Source organism: Poecilia formosa, unplaced genomic scaffold, assembly GCF_000485575.1.
Source record: "Poecilia formosa unplaced genomic scaffold, Poecilia_formosa-5.1.2 Scaffold69, whole genome shotgun sequence".
NCBI lineage: Eukaryota > Metazoa > Chordata > Actinopteri > Cyprinodontiformes > Poeciliidae > Poecilia > Poecilia formosa.
The window spans coordinates 2,223,924-2,241,036 of NW_006800008.1; the positions used below are offsets into that span (position 1 = coordinate 2,223,924).

General features: G+C 41.3%; 1 protein-coding gene across 1 annotated transcript; it reads left to right on the plus strand.

The window, feature by feature from the left end:
* Positions 1-424: 424 nt before the first annotated feature.
* Positions 425-6,965, plus strand: LOC107836608 (zinc finger protein 420-like). Its single transcript, XM_016673064.1, has 7 exons — positions 425-762; positions 1,757-1,959; positions 2,053-2,154; positions 2,233-2,328; positions 2,402-2,512; positions 3,186-3,309; positions 4,185-6,965. The coding sequence occupies exons 1-7, from the start codon at positions 735-737 to the stop codon at positions 6,782-6,784; spliced, it is 3,264 nt and encodes a 1,087-aa protein (XP_016528550.1). The 5' UTR covers positions 425-734; the 3' UTR covers positions 6,785-6,965.
* The last annotated feature ends 10,148 nt before the right edge of the window (positions 6,966-17,113 follow it).

The following is a 17,113-nucleotide window of genomic DNA, read 5'->3' on the forward strand; positions in this document are numbered from 1 at the left end:
TTTCATCGTCCGGTTTACTTGTATGTACAATCCAATAACTAAATTAGGTGCACATTTTGTTCTACTGGTAATAAATAAAAACAAAATGCAACCATTTGTTTAAAATTATGGCTATTAAAAAAATCTGTCAAGTATTGCTCATTACCCATATACTCATATTTTCACTATCATCAAATATATTTCAGTGTTTGTTTAGATATATATTAATTTTCAGATTTCAGAAAGTGATTAAAAGTGCTGTGATTCAATAAAAATATACTATTTTTGTACATATTTATATTTGATTTTATTTAAACTATCACATATATTTTTTTATGATCAATGAATAGTTAATGTTTTATTTTCTTGGCACTTTTGGCTCTTCATACTAAATTATTGCCCTGCCATTAAATGCCGAATTTACTCTAGGTGGCGGTGGTGAGCAACATAGACCGTATTGATTATGTGAAGAAGGATATTTGCAAGCAAGAGGCTTGAAAATAATTTTATTTTTTTCCTAACATCTCAGAATAATTCATAGCTTGTGTTAGCGTGTGAAAATACAAAACGGTTAAAGCAGTAAACGTTATCAAATAAGCATGTGTTGACATACTGCGCCTGCGCACTATGAACAGGATATCTAACCGTCTTTTCCTCGCCGCCAGCAGCTGATTGCACCGCAGGGTCGGGCGGACGTCGACTCACAACAACCCCGAATTGATTTATATTCCTAACTGAGTACTTTTCGGCACAATATGGAGAGCTCAGAACCAACCAATGACGGTAAGTCAATGAGCGTTTGTGTAGCGTTTGTTTTTACCGAGTTGTTGGTTTTTCTCTCAGAGTGTGTGCGCCCGATTTCAAACATGGCGTACGCCGCTCTGAGATGGCGGTTGGTATTTGCTACGTTGCACCGCACGCCGGGGAACTGGACTGGGTGAATGAGCGTAAATAAGTGCGGACCAATACCTAACAAAAAAAAGATCCTCACATTCTTTAAATATGTGCTTCAATCGTGGTTATCGTTAGTTTACGTGATAGCCACCGACTAACCGCTGACAAATGTTACCTTCATGGGCTTCAGGTAAAACTAGAGTCAGCAACGCTGGCTGCAAGCAACTGAGATCTGAAGGCAGAAAAACCTCTATATCATCTGCATCGGTTTATGTTCTTCACTTACATGTATTTTAAGATGATTTATTAAATAAACAGCTACAGATGTTGCGTCCATCACACTGTCGGACTCCACCGGTGTTATAGTTCGTTTTTACCACACGTGTTTCTGTCCGTGAACGCACCAAGCTGCAGGCTGGAGCAGAAGTTGAAGTGAGCGTCAGAAATGTTAGAGAATAAACGATTAGCACCAGAAATAAGTAACTTTTTGGAAAGCAAAGTGTTAAAAGCATTTTTCCTGCATTTCATATTTTAGTTGTACAATACAGAACGCAAAAACGATCAAAATCAAATAATAAACAAATCGTTAAATAGTTATTTAAACCGTTTCTAATGAAAATGTTGCATTAAAAAAGGCTTTTTTTTAAATCGTCAAATCTATCCAGCTATTTAATGCATAACTTAACATTTACAGTTAAATTTATTACTTTGTAATTGTTTCATATTTTGTTAAACTATTTAGTATTTTAAATTATCATTAATCCATGAAATGCTGACCAATTTTCAGTTTATGTTTGGGATTAAACTCGACTTTTTTAATATATTTCAATGCAAAAGCTTAAAAAAAGGTTGTGGTTTTCTAATTCTGTGAAATGTTGTCCAGATCCGCCTCTCCTGCTGCCGTCTCTTCGCCTCTTCATCCCCCCCCTCCGCCTCGTGTCTGCGGCCATGTGGCACATCGTGCAGAGCGGGAACCTTCACGAATACGGATTAGTGGAGGACTTCATCAGCACCATCACTGATCTTGTGCCAGAACTGTTGAATCCAGACCAGAAAGCTCAGCTGCTCCTGGGACTGAGAGCACGGGTGAGCAAAAACGAGTGGCATCGGTTCTCCTCCATCAGAGAGTGAGTGAAGAACAGTTCGCTCAGCCTTCCACCTTTTCGTCCTTTCCTCCAGGTTGTTCTTGAATTGTGTCGCTCCGAGCAGATCCCCGACACAGAATCCATCCAGATGCACCTGGATCAGATAAAATCCCTCATATCCACCTGGGCAGCACAGGTTAGCCTCTTTAAATAAAACATTTAACCGATCAGAGCCAGACAGATCTCATAAATGTGAACTTTCCTGTGTTTCCAGCCTTGTTTTTCAGATGTTCAGTTTCCAGAGTCGAACTTTGTGGATCAGGTCGGGTTGTTGCTGAAGGATCCTGAAGAGAAGGAGAAGTTCTTCCAGGTCTTTAGTTTTCAAGTAAAGCTCCTCTTAACTACGAACTCTTCAGACTTAAACCCGACCTTTCCTTCTCTAGGATGTTTTCCCCACAGATTTTGGACCCGATTATGACAACGCTCTGCAGATGCTGATGTTGGACTTCCTTTCCCGACTGGAGAAGCTTCTCCCAGTTCCAGACATCCAGCAGGTAGACGAACACTCACATCGTTTTAAAGGTTTTAATCACACAAGCTGCGTTTCCATTACAAATATTTGAAAATCTTTGTTGACAATTTTGCTAATGTTAGAAAAAAGAAACAATTTCGCAATTGCTGTGCTCCCATTAAATAAGAAATTAAATTAGATTACACATAAGTAAACTCGTTCATGCAATAAGTCAGTTTTGCCAAATACATCTATTTTGATGCAACTGAAAGAACAAGTAGCGCAAAAACGTTTTATCTTTTTTCTTTTTTTTTTAACTTGCGTATTTCCATATGTTGTGTTTGTAATTTCAATTTGCATAATTCTATGGTTAATAGAAACGTAGCGACAGGTTAATGAGATATCACAGAAAGTTTGGGATTTGGTAGTTTGAATGAAAAATTAACGTAGCTCTATTGGTGCCCACTGCCAAGTCAGCTGGCTGAGCAAAGTCAGAGTAAGATTTGAGCAAACTTGCATCTTTAAATTTGTGATGTGAAACAGAAAACAGGATTTCCTTGTGCTCAACCAACCAGCTGGCATCTGGATTTAGTGAAATATTTGTTACAGAGACGCCATGCTGATCTGTTTTACTTTAAGGAAATGTTCTCCCGTCTTTCCCATATTTGAGAAAACGTCTGCTTCGTGTTCGGTTTCTTCTCGTTTCTGCGTCGTAGACGGCGTCCATCCTCGGCGGCATCCCGACGGCGCTGGAGGAGTGCGCTCACTCGGTACCGGACCCCCAGCACCTGAAAACTGTCCTGCGCTACCAGACGAGACTCGGACACGTGGATTTTACTGGTGAGTCGTAACTTACAAAAGTATTTACACCCCTGTTTCTTACACAACCACAAACCTTAATGTTTTTTTTTACTGGGACTCTTTTGTGATTTTGGTTGAGTGTTTACTCCCAACTGTTCTGGGTCAATTCCTTTAGAACCCACCCTTTATTACAGTTACATCTGCAGGCCTCAATTTGATTTAAGTCTGGACTTTGACTAGGCCATTCTAACCAGAGAATGTTCATGTCTACTCGTCTTGAAGAGGAATTTAGATTTTAAAAAAAACATGGAAAACAGTTGAAACAAACTGCTGGATATAATCTTGCAAACTGGAAATACATCAGAAACTAAATCAAAGCAAAAGCATCCAGAACTTTCTGAAGTTAAATTTTCATAATTTGAGTTTTTTATTTTTTATCTTGTTGATAACGATCGGTCACATTTTTCAGATCGTTTTCATTTCAAAGATGACCGAAGGAATATAAAAAGTAATCACTGAACTATTTAAATCTTCCCAGAATTAAAAAAATAACTTCTTTTGTAGAAAAAAGTATGTGCCCCCTAAACCGAACGACTGATTGTGACACAACAGCTGTGTTGGTGAAAACTAGCAGTGAGCTTCCCATCTCTGTGGGGAAAATTTGTCCTGCTTATCTTTGCAGAATTTATTTCATTTAGCCACATAGAGTGTTGTTTCATTTTAAAAGGCCTGATTTGGGTTGGAATTCAACTCCAAGCTTTGACTAGGCCACTACACAACCTTAGTGTGTGGTAGTAACCGGACATAATAAAGTTCAAGGAGTATTTCAGCTGAACTTTAAGTCCATTTTTGTACAAAAGCATCTTCTTTTGTTTTTAATCCATCATTGAAATAAAATTTTAATTTCGCCACAGATGAAATGCAGAACATCCCATCATCGTTTGGGAACTGCATCCTGTCCTCGCTGTCTCTTCCTCAGCTGGAGAAGATCGTGATCCACCCTGACGAGCTGCAGATCCAATCATCTTCAGACCAGATCCAGGGCTGCATGACGGTGCAGGTGGAGGGCGAAACCGTGACGCTGTTGGACTACATTCAGATAGAGCAGCCGACTCTGGTGGAGTCCGACGATCACGAAGACATGGATGCCAACGTCGACGAAGCGCCGCTCGACGACTCGGACGATGCATTGAAGCCCGCCGCTTTTCAGCCGCTGAAGCAAAGCAAGAGGCTAGAGCTGAAGAGAAAAGCTTCGAAGGAAAACAGCGAATCAGAGGCGGCCAAGAGGCTGCGGAAAAAATACTCCAACAACAAAACGTGTCCCGTGTGCAACAAGACGTTCCTGCGAGCCGCAGCCATGAGGCGCCACCAGGAGATCCACAATGAAAACCGCGACCTGAAGTACAAGTGCAGCAGCTGCGATAAGCGCTTCAGGGACCAGTACGACATGAATCGCCACATGATGCGGGTTCACGAGAAGGGAGCGATGAGCAGCAGCCCTAAAGACGAAGACCTGGGGGATCCCTGCACCTCTGAGACGTCTGAAAATAAAAACTGCTCCTTGTGCGGGAAGTACTTCGCCCGGGAAGTCGACATGGAGCGACACATGAAGTCCCACTCAGAGGACCGTCCGTATAAATGTTCGTTTTGCGACAAGAAGTTCAAGAACCTGTACGTGTTGAAGAGGCATGAGAGGGAGATTTGTAAGAGCAGGGAGCAGAAAGCGAGGAAAGGCGCTCCAGATGCGAATGCAGAGGCGCACTCAGTGGTATCGGTGGAAGGGAAAATCTGTCCAATCTGCAGCCGAATCCTCCCCTGTACCGCGGACATCGCGAAGCATTTACGCTCCCACTCCGAGGAGCGACCGTACGTCTGCATAACCTGCGAGAAGGGCTTCAAGTACAAAGACACTCTGAAGAAGCACCAGATCATCCACGGGCACGAGGGCATCCGAGAGGAGCACTGCAAGACCGTGGAGCAGATCCTGGCGGAAGCAGAACCCCAGAACCAGGAGGATCCTGACGGATTAGTCAAGAAAGAAACACAATTTGACCCGCCTGCAGAAACTACGACGGATAACCGGACTGTAGTGGGTTTGAGGAGAAAGAAAGCCCCAAAGGCGTGTCCTGTGTGCAGCAGGGTGTTTGACAGCATCAAAACCCTGAACAGGCACATCCAGTGCCACACAGAGGACCGACCGTTTCACTGCATCCACTGCAAGAAGAGGTTCAAACACATGCACGGCCTGAAGAGACACCAGATCTATGCCATCTGCCACAAGAAGACTTCCCGTCTGTCATGGAAGAAGGAGCAGAGAGCCGGACCCAGCCACAGCGAGGCGAGCAGCACCGACTCCGCACAAGGCCAGACGGCCAAGATCCCTGTCTGGTGCTCCAACTGTGGCAAACATTTTGAGTATCCGTCCGCCCTGAAGGAGCACCAGGAGAACGTCTGCAAGGTGGAGATCCGGGAAGTGATGAAGTGCGACGACTGCAATAAGGAGTTCAAGAGCGTCACGATGCTCAAAGTCCACCAGCGGATCCATGACCCGCTCTACTGCAAGGAGTGCGGCAAGATCCTGGGGAATGAGGCCGCCTTCGAACGACACAAGCTCATGCACCGGCCGATGAAATGCACAATGTGCGAGAAGAGCTTCACTCTTCTGAGACGACTGAGGGAACACTACGAGAAGCAGCACGGCTTCACCGGGCCCTTCCCGTGTCTGCAGTGCGACAAATCCTTCGTCCAGCTGTCCTACCTCGCCATCCACCAGAGGATACACAAGGGAGAGTTCCCCTATGCCTGCAACATGTGCCCCGAGAAGTTCCGCTCGTCCAACTGCCTGACGGTCCACCAGAGGAAGCACACCGGGGAGAAACCCTTCCTGTGCTGGCAGTGTGGGAAGTGCTACCGCTCAGCCTCGGAGCTGACGGTCCACATGGGGACGCACTCCGAGGAGAAACCCTGGAGCTGCTCGCAGTGCGACATGGCCTACCGCACTAAGCTGCAGCTCAGCAACCATGTGGAGCAGGTCCACATCGGCGTGCGCTACCCCTGCAAGACCTGCGGCAAGCAGTTCATGAAGGAGACGTCCCTGAAGAGGCACGAGCTCATCCACACCGGGGAGAGACCGCACCAGTGCACCGTCTGCGGGAAGACCTTCCTGACCGCTAACGAGCTCCGGCTCCACAACCGCTACCACACCGGAGAGCGGCCGTACAAGTGCGACGTGTGCAGCAAGGCGTTCATCCAGTCGGGCTACTTGAAGTCTCACATGCGCATCCACACGGGGGAGAAACCGTTTAAATGCGACCTCTGCGACAAAACCTTCCGACTGTCCTACCACATGAAGAAACACCAGCGGACTCACACTGGTAAAACGCGGAGCTTCGTCTGTGAGGACTGCGGGTTGGTTTTCCTGCAGAAGAAGCTGCTGTGGGAACATTCGCTCACTCACGACGTGAAGCTGGAACAAACGTTCGCAGCGGAAGTCGGTCTAGAATTTAACCCATGAACTCTGAATGTCTTCATTGGATTTTGTTTACGAGTCAATGTTTTTATTTTCCTTCATGCATCACAGAGTTAACTTGTAAAACAAAAGGAATAAATAATCAGACACGCTCAGGGAAAGGCTGCAGAAAAATGTTGCTTTTCTGAACTTTGAAACATTAAAAACTTGAACCGTCATTGGTGTCTTACTTTTTAGTATCCTTTATCTTTTTATTTTAAAATGAAAATGATCAATTCCAACAATAATTTCAATATTACTCAATTTGTCAACAGAGAAAGGATTACTTGTTGCAGAATAAATCTACTTTGTACTTTTTATCAAAAAGTATGCTGGAATAGATTTGATATGTGCAGAAATTGATCCAATCTGGATGTTTTTACCTGGAGAATCCTCCTCGTCTGACCCATTTGAGGATTGGTATGTTGTTTCAAGATTTCTGTCAAACAAAACTTAGTCTTTGTTTCATTTGTTCCCACCACTTTTGTCTTCGTCTTTCTGTTTCTTAGTCTGTACAGAACAGCTGCAATCAGAGTTCTCGTGCTTTTAAACAAGTTTCAGTGTCTTACTGGAGTTTTTGCAACATTCCTTCACATTTAACTGTTTAAATAATAACGAGGTCCTATCATCTGCAGGTTGCTTCTAGCTATAGGAGTGTGGATGGTCAAGATGCATCTACTAACCCTGAACTTGTCAAGTAAGGGCTGGAATATCTGACAGATCCTTTAACACTTCAGAATATAAAAATACAGTTTTAACCAGATCATGAACCCATGGAAGAGGATATGAACCTCTAAAGGGGAAAAAAACAATTCTTGAGATTAAATTCAAAATATATTATTTCCATTGGGCCAAATCCTCTTCCACGAGAACCACAGGTCCAGTATCTTGATTTAAAACTGTTTAGATTTGAAAACGGTAGGATTCATTCGATTTTAGAAAATACTGGTGGGCCAAGTGTTGAAAACAAGGTGTGATCTGGGAACTTTGAGATAAAATTGAAATCCACCAGTGACGTGCGGTCAGGGGAGGCAGAGCCTCACCTGTCATCATGGAAAAAATAATATAATAATAAAACCATTTATATTGCTATTTTCACCCTGTGGTTTGTACTATAAAGTATCTATTTTTTACTTAGCTTAACCAATTCTGATTATTTTTTCTTCAAAATCGCTGGATTTTCGCATTTTCCCATTCAGAGGCGAAGCCGGTGAGGCAGCAGCGAGCTGAGCCTCACCTGGGATTGCGCAACCTCTCACTGGCTGCCATTCTGTGGGAGCATGTTCGTCCTGTCTGTACGCCGGTAATAAAATGGCTAAAAAACATTTAATATATGGACTGATTTTCCATAATTTCGCTTATGTACATAATGCACAGTGTTTATTTGTCACCAACTGTGTGTATCGCGTTTTGTGTGCGGAGGAGCGATCAGAAACGGCAGAAAACAGACTCCAGGGGAGACAAGCAGTTCTCTTGCCTCATGGCAGGGGGCGCTCATGATCCCAGACATTGTGACTGCACAACTGCAGAGTAAGACACAGTGAGCTAGCCATGGAGCTAGCCACACAGTAAATAAGTAAAGTACAGCGATATATTTGTTTTCTCATCTCTTCCGACGTAAACATGAAAGACTACATTTCTACACTTAAACAGTTTTCAAAAGTGGATTTTCAATTGAAGCAGGAGATGATAATTAAAGGAAGACCAACACCGGAGCTGAAAGTTTTGCTTCGAGACAGTTTGACGATTCTCAAACGGAGTAGAAAAGACATGCCGAGAATAGACTTGGCTTTGGATGAACGGATATTTTTGTGCAGAATTAGCGGTGAATGGATAAAGGTAAAGGTAAGACAGCAATAAGATCTTTTTTTTTTAAATGAAATATGAGTTTTTTGGGTTACAGTTTGTATGTCTAAATAATTCAGTAAAGTAGAAGCGGTAGCTAATCTACCACAGCAATTATTTATTAATTAAACATTAAGCCTAAAACATAGTACAACAACAGACTGAATGTTCTGTTCTGTGTGCAAAATTCTTGAATGTTTTTTTGGCGTTAAATCCTAAAACATGAAGTGGCATTGTTGTCAGTTGCTATGGCAACGAATCTGCGTAGCTTAACGAATACAGATAACTTTGCTGTGGATCATAGCACGAAATCAATACCTACATTTCTAAGTTTTACTGAGTTAACGCGGCTATGAATGACATGTAAATGATGAGTCTTTTTGCCCTCCAGCGTTGTATGCTTGCACGAAATTTCCGTAGGTCCAATAACATGCATGGTGTCTAAGTCTCAGTGCCTCACCAGCAACGAACCTCACCGCACGTCACTGAAATCCACAGTGTGCTGAGCATCAAGTTTTTACGTCCATCGTTTATATGGAAGAAGGGTAATTTTCCACCAAAAACAAATCAGAAATTTTTAGATTAGTCTCAGAAAATTTCTAGACCCAAACAAGGAATTTTGTGAGTTTTGAACGTTTAAAATTTACTAGAAATAAATTGAGAAATTTTGACATTATTTTCAGAAATCTACAGAAAACATGGAAATGTCTGACTTTCAAACATCGAAGATGTTTCAAGTTGAAAGTTTTTGACTTTTTTTCTATAATTTTTCTGTGATTATAGTCTCTATATATATTTTTTCATATTCTCTGGAATATTTTAGCCTTTTGAAACTAATAAATTTCCCCCAGACAAAAAAAATTCTAGAAAATTTGAATTTTGTTTTTCTATCTACAGTGTCCAAATACACTGTCACAAGTTTTATTTTTCCCTTTTAGAAAGTGAGTAAATTAAATGAACTATGACGTGCCGTTCTTCTATTTTATAAAATACAAATTGCAGAGATGCATCAGGGAACTAAAGCAGACAAAAATCAGCCTGTAGTTGTGCTGTTCGGCCACTAGGTGGAAGTAACACGCTGATGATCGGTGTCAGCGGCTTGTGGCGAAGCATCCCGATACATAAATAATCCAGAGCTTCTGCTTGACTTGAAACCTTAATACCGATTCTCAGTAAGCCGTGAAGGTTCTGCGTAGAGACGCGTTTGTTCTGCAGGCGGCCCTGCTTGTTTATGCAGCTTCTGCTTTTATGCAACATCAGTTTCACAACTGTTTACTCAGGCCCAGTAGCCGAGAGTCAATATTTATCCTGCTTCTCTTCCTCGCAGTTCCTTTCACCTGACCGTTGACGCAGCCTGAGTGACGGTGGAAACCGCAACAGCTGCATCATCCCGTCGGTTTTTAACAGAAAAAAAAAGAAAAAAGGCTCCCGTCTCTGAGAAAAATCAAGCAGCAGCCTCTCCAGAGTGTTGGGAGCAGATCACTTTTTAACCCAAAGCATATTGATTTATATGGGGCTCTAATTGCTTCAGTGTGTCCTGGATTATTCCCCCCAGTAATTGAGGCCTGGCAGCGGTCTCTTTCCTAGACATTGTCTCGGCGGTGCCAGATGGTGAGAAGCGAGGCCCGCTCTGCAGCCCAACCCCTCACCAAGCCGCTGCTCCTGTGTTGGTTCACTTAGCTGCACAGACAGCATTCTTCCTTGCCTGCTTAGAGGTGTCACTTACAGGCCACCGTCCAGATCTGAATGCAGCATGAGGCAGCAGATTTCCAGCAAAGCCGAACCGTGAATCTGTGCATTGTTTGAAATGTTGGCTCTCGTCTCGGATTAGCTGCTGCAGCCACATTAAGCCAATAATTACTGGGGGATAATATTGTTCCTTCATCTGTTTGTTTTGTGTTTTTGTTTCTGAGTCACAGGAACTTTCCTGGATTTGCAAATACAGGGGAATGCCTGGAGCAGGCTTCAACAGGTCGGTGTGTGGGGTAGACTCGCGTCAACACTCAGTAGGAGGGGAACCGAGGTTCCTCCATGCAGCCCGTACAGGATGCAGCAAACTGAAAAGTTAAAGGATTCGCTCTTTCTTATATGAAATAATATATGCATAAATCAGTAGCAATATATACAGCAATAGACATGTGATCAATATCAATAGATAATACAACTGGTAGAATATTCACTAAACTCTGATCCAGAACCGCACAGCATTCTGGGAGATGTAGGCAGAGGAAAGGCTTCACCCGCTCAGCCTCTCACTGCTAGCCAAAAAAAAGCCTCGTGGATCAACTAACTCGCTCGTTCCTTGGTTACCTAGCAACTCACTCGTCCCTTGGTTACCTAGCAACAGCCTGTTGAGTAACTTGCGCAGCAGCAGTTTAAGGTTTCGCCTCATAACTGCTGGAAAATAAAAAAAATCAACAACCATGAGGAGTGAAAACTGGATAAAACAGGAAAGGTCACCTCACTAGTTTGTTTGTATTTCAGATATTTAAAACATTAATTATCGACATTGATTGATACGAAATATGTCTTCAAGATTGGTACAACTGTTTTGGGGTGTTCACTCACATTTGTATCCAGTCGAGTTCGAAGGGCATCATCCATTCGACCTAACATTTTTAACTAAAAATGGTAAAGCTGCGCTATATAACTTTAATTTACTTTTTTTTTTTTAGGACTGTCTCTATGTCACAAGAACATGATATGAGACAGATCATGTATGAAAAAAAATCAAGCTCCTCTGCCTTCTCCCTATGGACATGCTGTCATCTGCACACCAAGCAGAGCCAGGAGGAGGGTCTCTGCGCTGTCAATCACCCTTGTGTATCCGCTATGCTGCTGCTAACTCACCCCAAAAGTGATAACACCAGAGAGCATGGCCACCGATAACGGCAGAAAAACAGGTAAGTTGTTTCTCTGCCATTGGCACATTCAGCAGTGTGTAGACGAGGATGATTGGCAGCTCTAAGATCCTCCCTCTGGCTCTGATTGGTTTAACGCAGGAGCCGTGCATTTATTCATATGAGGAGCGTGATGTTTTCACAGATTATATGTCTCATACTGTCACATATAACAAATATGTAAAAAAGAAAAAAACATTTTTGTGAAAGCTATGTACTGTAGCTTTAAATATAAATATATTTAATTCAGTCCAAGTCAAGGCTTTGACTGGGACATTTACAGATTCCTTACCAAGGTACTACTTCATAATATTGCCTGTGACTTTGTTGGGTCAATGTGTGAATTTCAGAGACCTACAGTGGAGGTTTGATTGTAAAATCTCAAGTTACCATGAACAAAAATTCCCACAGCACCATACTGCTACCACTATGCTTCACAGTACAGATGGTGTTAGTTTGATTATTAGCAGTCCTTATGTTCTTCAGACCAGAGAAATATTAATGTACCTTTCAGTGAGGAAAGACATGATTGGTGGAGTGTGCAGACAATAGATGACCTTCTTCTTCTTCTTCTTCTTGTCCTTCTGTCGCTAAATGAACACTCTAGCGCCATCTTTCTCTGACCACGGCCCTTCACCTGGATTGCTCATAAGGTCCTTGCGGTTTCATATTTCTTCCATTTCCAAATAATGAAGGCCAGAGTGCTTTTTGGGGCATCCAGTGTTGCCAAAATATTCTGTATTTTTCGCCTGATTTCTGTTTGAATATATTGTGGTCTCGGAGGTCTACAGAAAATTTTCTTGACGTCATTGCTTGGTTTCTGACCTACACTGTGAATTGTGAGACCATGTCTAGATAAGTGTTTTCTGCCCCAAATGATCTCTAAAGTTACCACAATTGGACTTGCATCAAATTACCCCTGAGGTCACTTCTGAGTGCAATAACAAAGAGTGGGAATACTTACATACCTATTATGTTTATGAAATTACAAACGCAGGAGAAAATCTTTCCACTTTTTCATTTCATAATGTATTGTGTAGGTTTGAGAAGAAAAATAACTAACTTGGAGTGAATCTATTGGGTTACAAAAGATGTAAACGGAGAACGGGTGAGAATTATTTCTGGTTTGTCTTATTTCATTCCCATAAAACAAAAACAAAATATTTTGTGATAAAAAATCCTACATTAAAGTCATATTTTACAAAATCAGCAGTGCAGCTCTTAACTACAGCTCTAATATTACTAAAAGATATTTTTTCTTTAATAATTAGAACTGTGTTTTAAGTTTATTTATACATTTTTGCAACTAAACTCTTTAAAATTCCTGAAAGGGGCCATCCAGAGTTCATCAACTTTGTAATTTAAAGCTCTGTTACCTTTGTTTGTAATAATTTAACCTGCAAAAGCAAAACTTAATTTAAAAAAGATTATATCATCAATCATAAGTCATCAAGATTTGATTTTATTTTTATAAAATACATTTTTATTGTTTTTATTGTTGATAAATTAGTGTTAAAGTCACATTAGCTAATGTGCTAAAATTAGCTAATGATAGCATGTTAACTAAAAGTAACAAACCATTTGTTATGCTAATAGAAGTTAGCTAAAATGCTAACAGTAGCATCTTATCAAAAGCAACTATTGACAATGCTAATTAGCATGTTAATGATAATTCTACAAATAATGCTTATATGGTTGTGTAATATAATAACTTCTATATATGTTATGTGCTTTCAGCAGCTTATTTAAAATTTTTAGATAAAGTGCTAACATTGACATGCTAGCTAACAATAACAAACATTATCTACTTTGCTAAAGTTAGGTAATATGCCAGCTAAGCTGAGGTGCTGCTAATATTTCATTGGCCTGGTTTATAATCCACTTCTTTCTGTTTTAGGGACACTTCAAAATGAAAAAGATGAGAAAACATTACCTTCAAATAGAGTAAATCTGTGTTGAGCTTTTAAAATGATAAAAATGACGTCAAGTATTTAGTTACCGTTCCAAACCCTGATCAGATCTACAATCAGAGGATGTTTAAAACTACTGAAGTTGAGATAAACGAGAGTTATTAAATAAAAATCTGAAAGAAAGCTGAAAATGGCTCAGCAGGACAAGAATCTGAAGCATGGGGCCTAATCAGCTCAGATGTGTTGCATCAGATACAAAACCGATCTTCTTTATGGCCATATCAGTCCCCAGACCTGAGTCCTATTGAAAACCTGAGGGCTGAGCTGAAGAGAAGAGAGTACCCAGGACTCTGGACAATTTGGAGATATTGTGCAAAGAGGAATGGTCACAAATCTTTCTCTCTGTATGCTCCAACCTTGTAAAATATTATAGGAGAACACTACATTCTGTACTAGTGGTAATGGTGGGCTGGACAAGGTAACAGCAGGGGTTCCAATAATTGTGCCAGCAGTGATTTTGTAACCCGAAAAATAAACCCCAACAATTATTTCCTTTAGATTCCACTGTGATTCAGCGCACACGGGGAAACTACTAACCTTAAGATGATTTCTGAAGCCTTTTCAGTGCAAAACTCAGAGCCCCCAAACAACGACACCCACTGGGTCCCTAACCCGAACATTATTCATGACAAATTCAAGGCCAATATCAAGGGTTTTAAAGAGCTCCTAATGTTCCCATTAACAAGTAGTTTTTTTTTTTGTGGGTGTTCTACTAGAATAACAGCACATTACATCTGTTCTTGGAAGTCAGATGTTCGAGCGTTTTCTGTTTGAGAAATTTATTCCCTTCTTTTCACAATTCATCACACTGTTCGTGTTAACTTCAGAAGTTGAAGGGAAGCGGAAGAACCGTTTTTAATTTGAAGGTTGCAGAGGATTTATCTGTCACGCTACGTTTTATTAGAGTAACTGTGTTTGCTCTTTTTAAGAGCAAAAGGTGTGGGGGAATTTTTCTGCCATAATTCGAGAGCACACATTTTCAGTCTGAAAGCAGGATTTCGTGTCTTTTGTTATCAAAACTCTTAAAACTTGTACTCAAAGCTTCTGCTTTCTTTCAAATATCCACTGTACTTTCTCAAAGCTCGTCTCCGCTCGGATCAAATCTCCTCTCCGCTCACTTGCGAATCATTGGGTGCGTTCACACTGCAGCCTGAAGTGACTCAATTCCGATTTTTTTGACGTAATGCGACCTGTATCCGATCTTTCCATGGCAGTGGGAACAGCACAGGTCGGATTCTTTTCGAATGTGACCCATATCCGACACGTATCCGATTCAAATGCGACCTAACGTCCAGGTCGCATTCATCCGAACTGAACGTCACTTTTTCTCAACAAATCTTACTATTCTGCGTCCTGATAAGCGCAAATGGGAAGAAAAACAACAACCATGATGGAATATATGAGTATTAAGTTGTTAATATGCTGCTCTGGCCGGACAACAACTTCAAATATGTAAGCTAAGCTCCACTGTTAGCCTCCATGTTTACTTCCGCAAACACTGAGCACTTCTTTTTATGGCGGTTGGCAGAACGCTCACGCTATTGCGCCCTCTACTGCGCATGCAGGACACTTTCAGGTCGTTTGCCCGTTCAGACTGCAGAACGCATACAGGTCGCTTTTACTGGCAGTGTGAACGGCCCCGGCAAAAAAATCGGAATTGCCAAAAAATCGGAATTGAGTCACTTCAGGCTGCAGTGTGAACGCACCCATTTTCTGCTTCTGCTTGGAACGAAAAGTACCGTTGCCTGGCAACCTCTCAGCGAATAGAATTAGCGTTCTGGTGTGGCTACTACCGATTGTAGCAAAGGCTTATTCAGTCAGAGGCTTTTTCAGATTCAGTGTATTGCTGACTGCTACAGCAGAAATCCCATTCACCACTCTTTGAAGAAACTTACATGAATTTGAGTTACAACAAGTATTTCTGAATTTGAATTTAAAACAATTGACTCAATCTAAGACTCTAAAGACCCCAATTACCACATTAGCTGTTAAAATTAATTTAGTGTTAATAAACGCAACCAAACGCTTCGTGTTTTGTTCTTTGACGATTGAAGAAATAGATCAGAGAACATCTCCAGAAAGACAGTCATGATTTAAAATATATAGAGCAGACAACAAAACAGCCAGAAACAGTAAAAGTCAAGTTTATGGTGGGTAAAAGATAAATAAGTATGAATCTGAATGAAACCCAAGACTTCTGAAGCAATGTTTGTTAGACTTTTGAGACTAAAGCTTTGCACACTTCAAAAACAGAAAATCTTACAAAGTATTTTTGGTTTAGTTTCTGATGTGAATTTCATTCAAGGTTTCCCCCAGAAAACTTGTTAATCCCAGAGATAAGGTGCTACGGCGGTCATTCATCCAGCGGCCCGCCGTGCTTTTGAGTTAAAAAATGTTTAAAATTGACAGTAAATTTGACAATATCACTTGATAATTATGTATTATTGAAAGATTAATACCTGAACACCAAATTAAACACCTTGAAACTGCAAACATTTTTTAAAAACTTTAAAAAATAAGCAATGCATAGCCTGATGGGGGCACAAGTAAAGCCTGGTGGCCCACCAGGCTTATAATACACTTAAAATAAGACAAAATTAACTTTTCAACAATATATAGGAGTTTATAATTCCTTAATATTTGCACTAGTTCCACTGGAAGATTTTTTTTTTCAATATTAAGGAATCATTGACTTAAAACAAGCTTCTGAAAACTTTAGTTTTGCCTCATCTAGAGATTTGCACGAGAAATACTCGGTAAGATTTTGTGTTTTTGCAGTGTGGAGTTGCTGAAGGGTTTATGGGAGTGTTGATGTCCAGTCTACATGCAAAAGCTGTGAGCAGAGGATCAAACTAGGTTGGAGTTTTGTCCACAAGTGACGGACAGATGAAGTGACCCCTGTCTGCAGGTTGACGTTTATCATTGCTGTTAAAGTACAGTCGTGTTGAGTTCAGCTACTCAGAGAGACCTGCAGTTTCATTAAATCCAGTCCGTGCTGCTTTTGTTTTCATCACCAGTAAAACAGGGTGGTGCAGCCTTAAAGTTTAGCTCGTTGAAAGCCTCGCCACAAACAGTTAACAGTTTCTGAAAATGTGGGTTTTGATCATCAGCAGGCACCACAGATTTTCCTGTCCGTTTTGCCAAAATCCTGTGACCCCTAAATGTTACTGTGGAAAGACAGCGTATCAAAACAAGCACCCCATTTTCTGCATTTGCTCCATGACGCATCTTTATTCCTTCCATATGAAACATGTACAGGACACAAGGGGGCTTTGATAACAATGTGAGCTAGCGTTGCCACACACAGACTGTTTGGAAAGGTAGAACACCAGAAAGTTCCCGTCCTGTCCCCCTAATTCATTGTTTTTACAGCGCTTTTCTTCTTTTGTTTTAGTCAATGGGTAAAGGAGGAAAAACCCTCCAAATTATCAACAGAAACAGAAGTATTCCTCTCCTAATCAAGTGCGTGTCCTTAAGTGAACCTGCTAGCTTGCGCCAGCCCCTCCCCATCTTGGGTCCGGGCCCCCGTTTTTGGTTCATACAAATTTTGCAAAAGCTTTATCTCAGTTTTCAACCTTTTTTTCATCCTTTCATTTGCATTCGGCCCTGCTCTCGGTCTC

Coding starts and splice junctions, on each gene's coding strand:
- LOC107836608 (XM_016673064.1), top strand. CDS start 735: ATGGAGAGCTCAGAACCAACCAATGACG. Junction 2,329..2,401: donor AGAAGGAGAAGTTCTTCCAG/GTCTTTAGTTTT, acceptor TTCCTTCTCTAG/GATGTTTTCCCCACAGATTT. Junction 2,513..3,185: donor CAGTTCCAGACATCCAGCAG/GTAGACGAACAC, acceptor TCTGCGTCGTAG/ACGGCGTCCATCCTCGGCGG.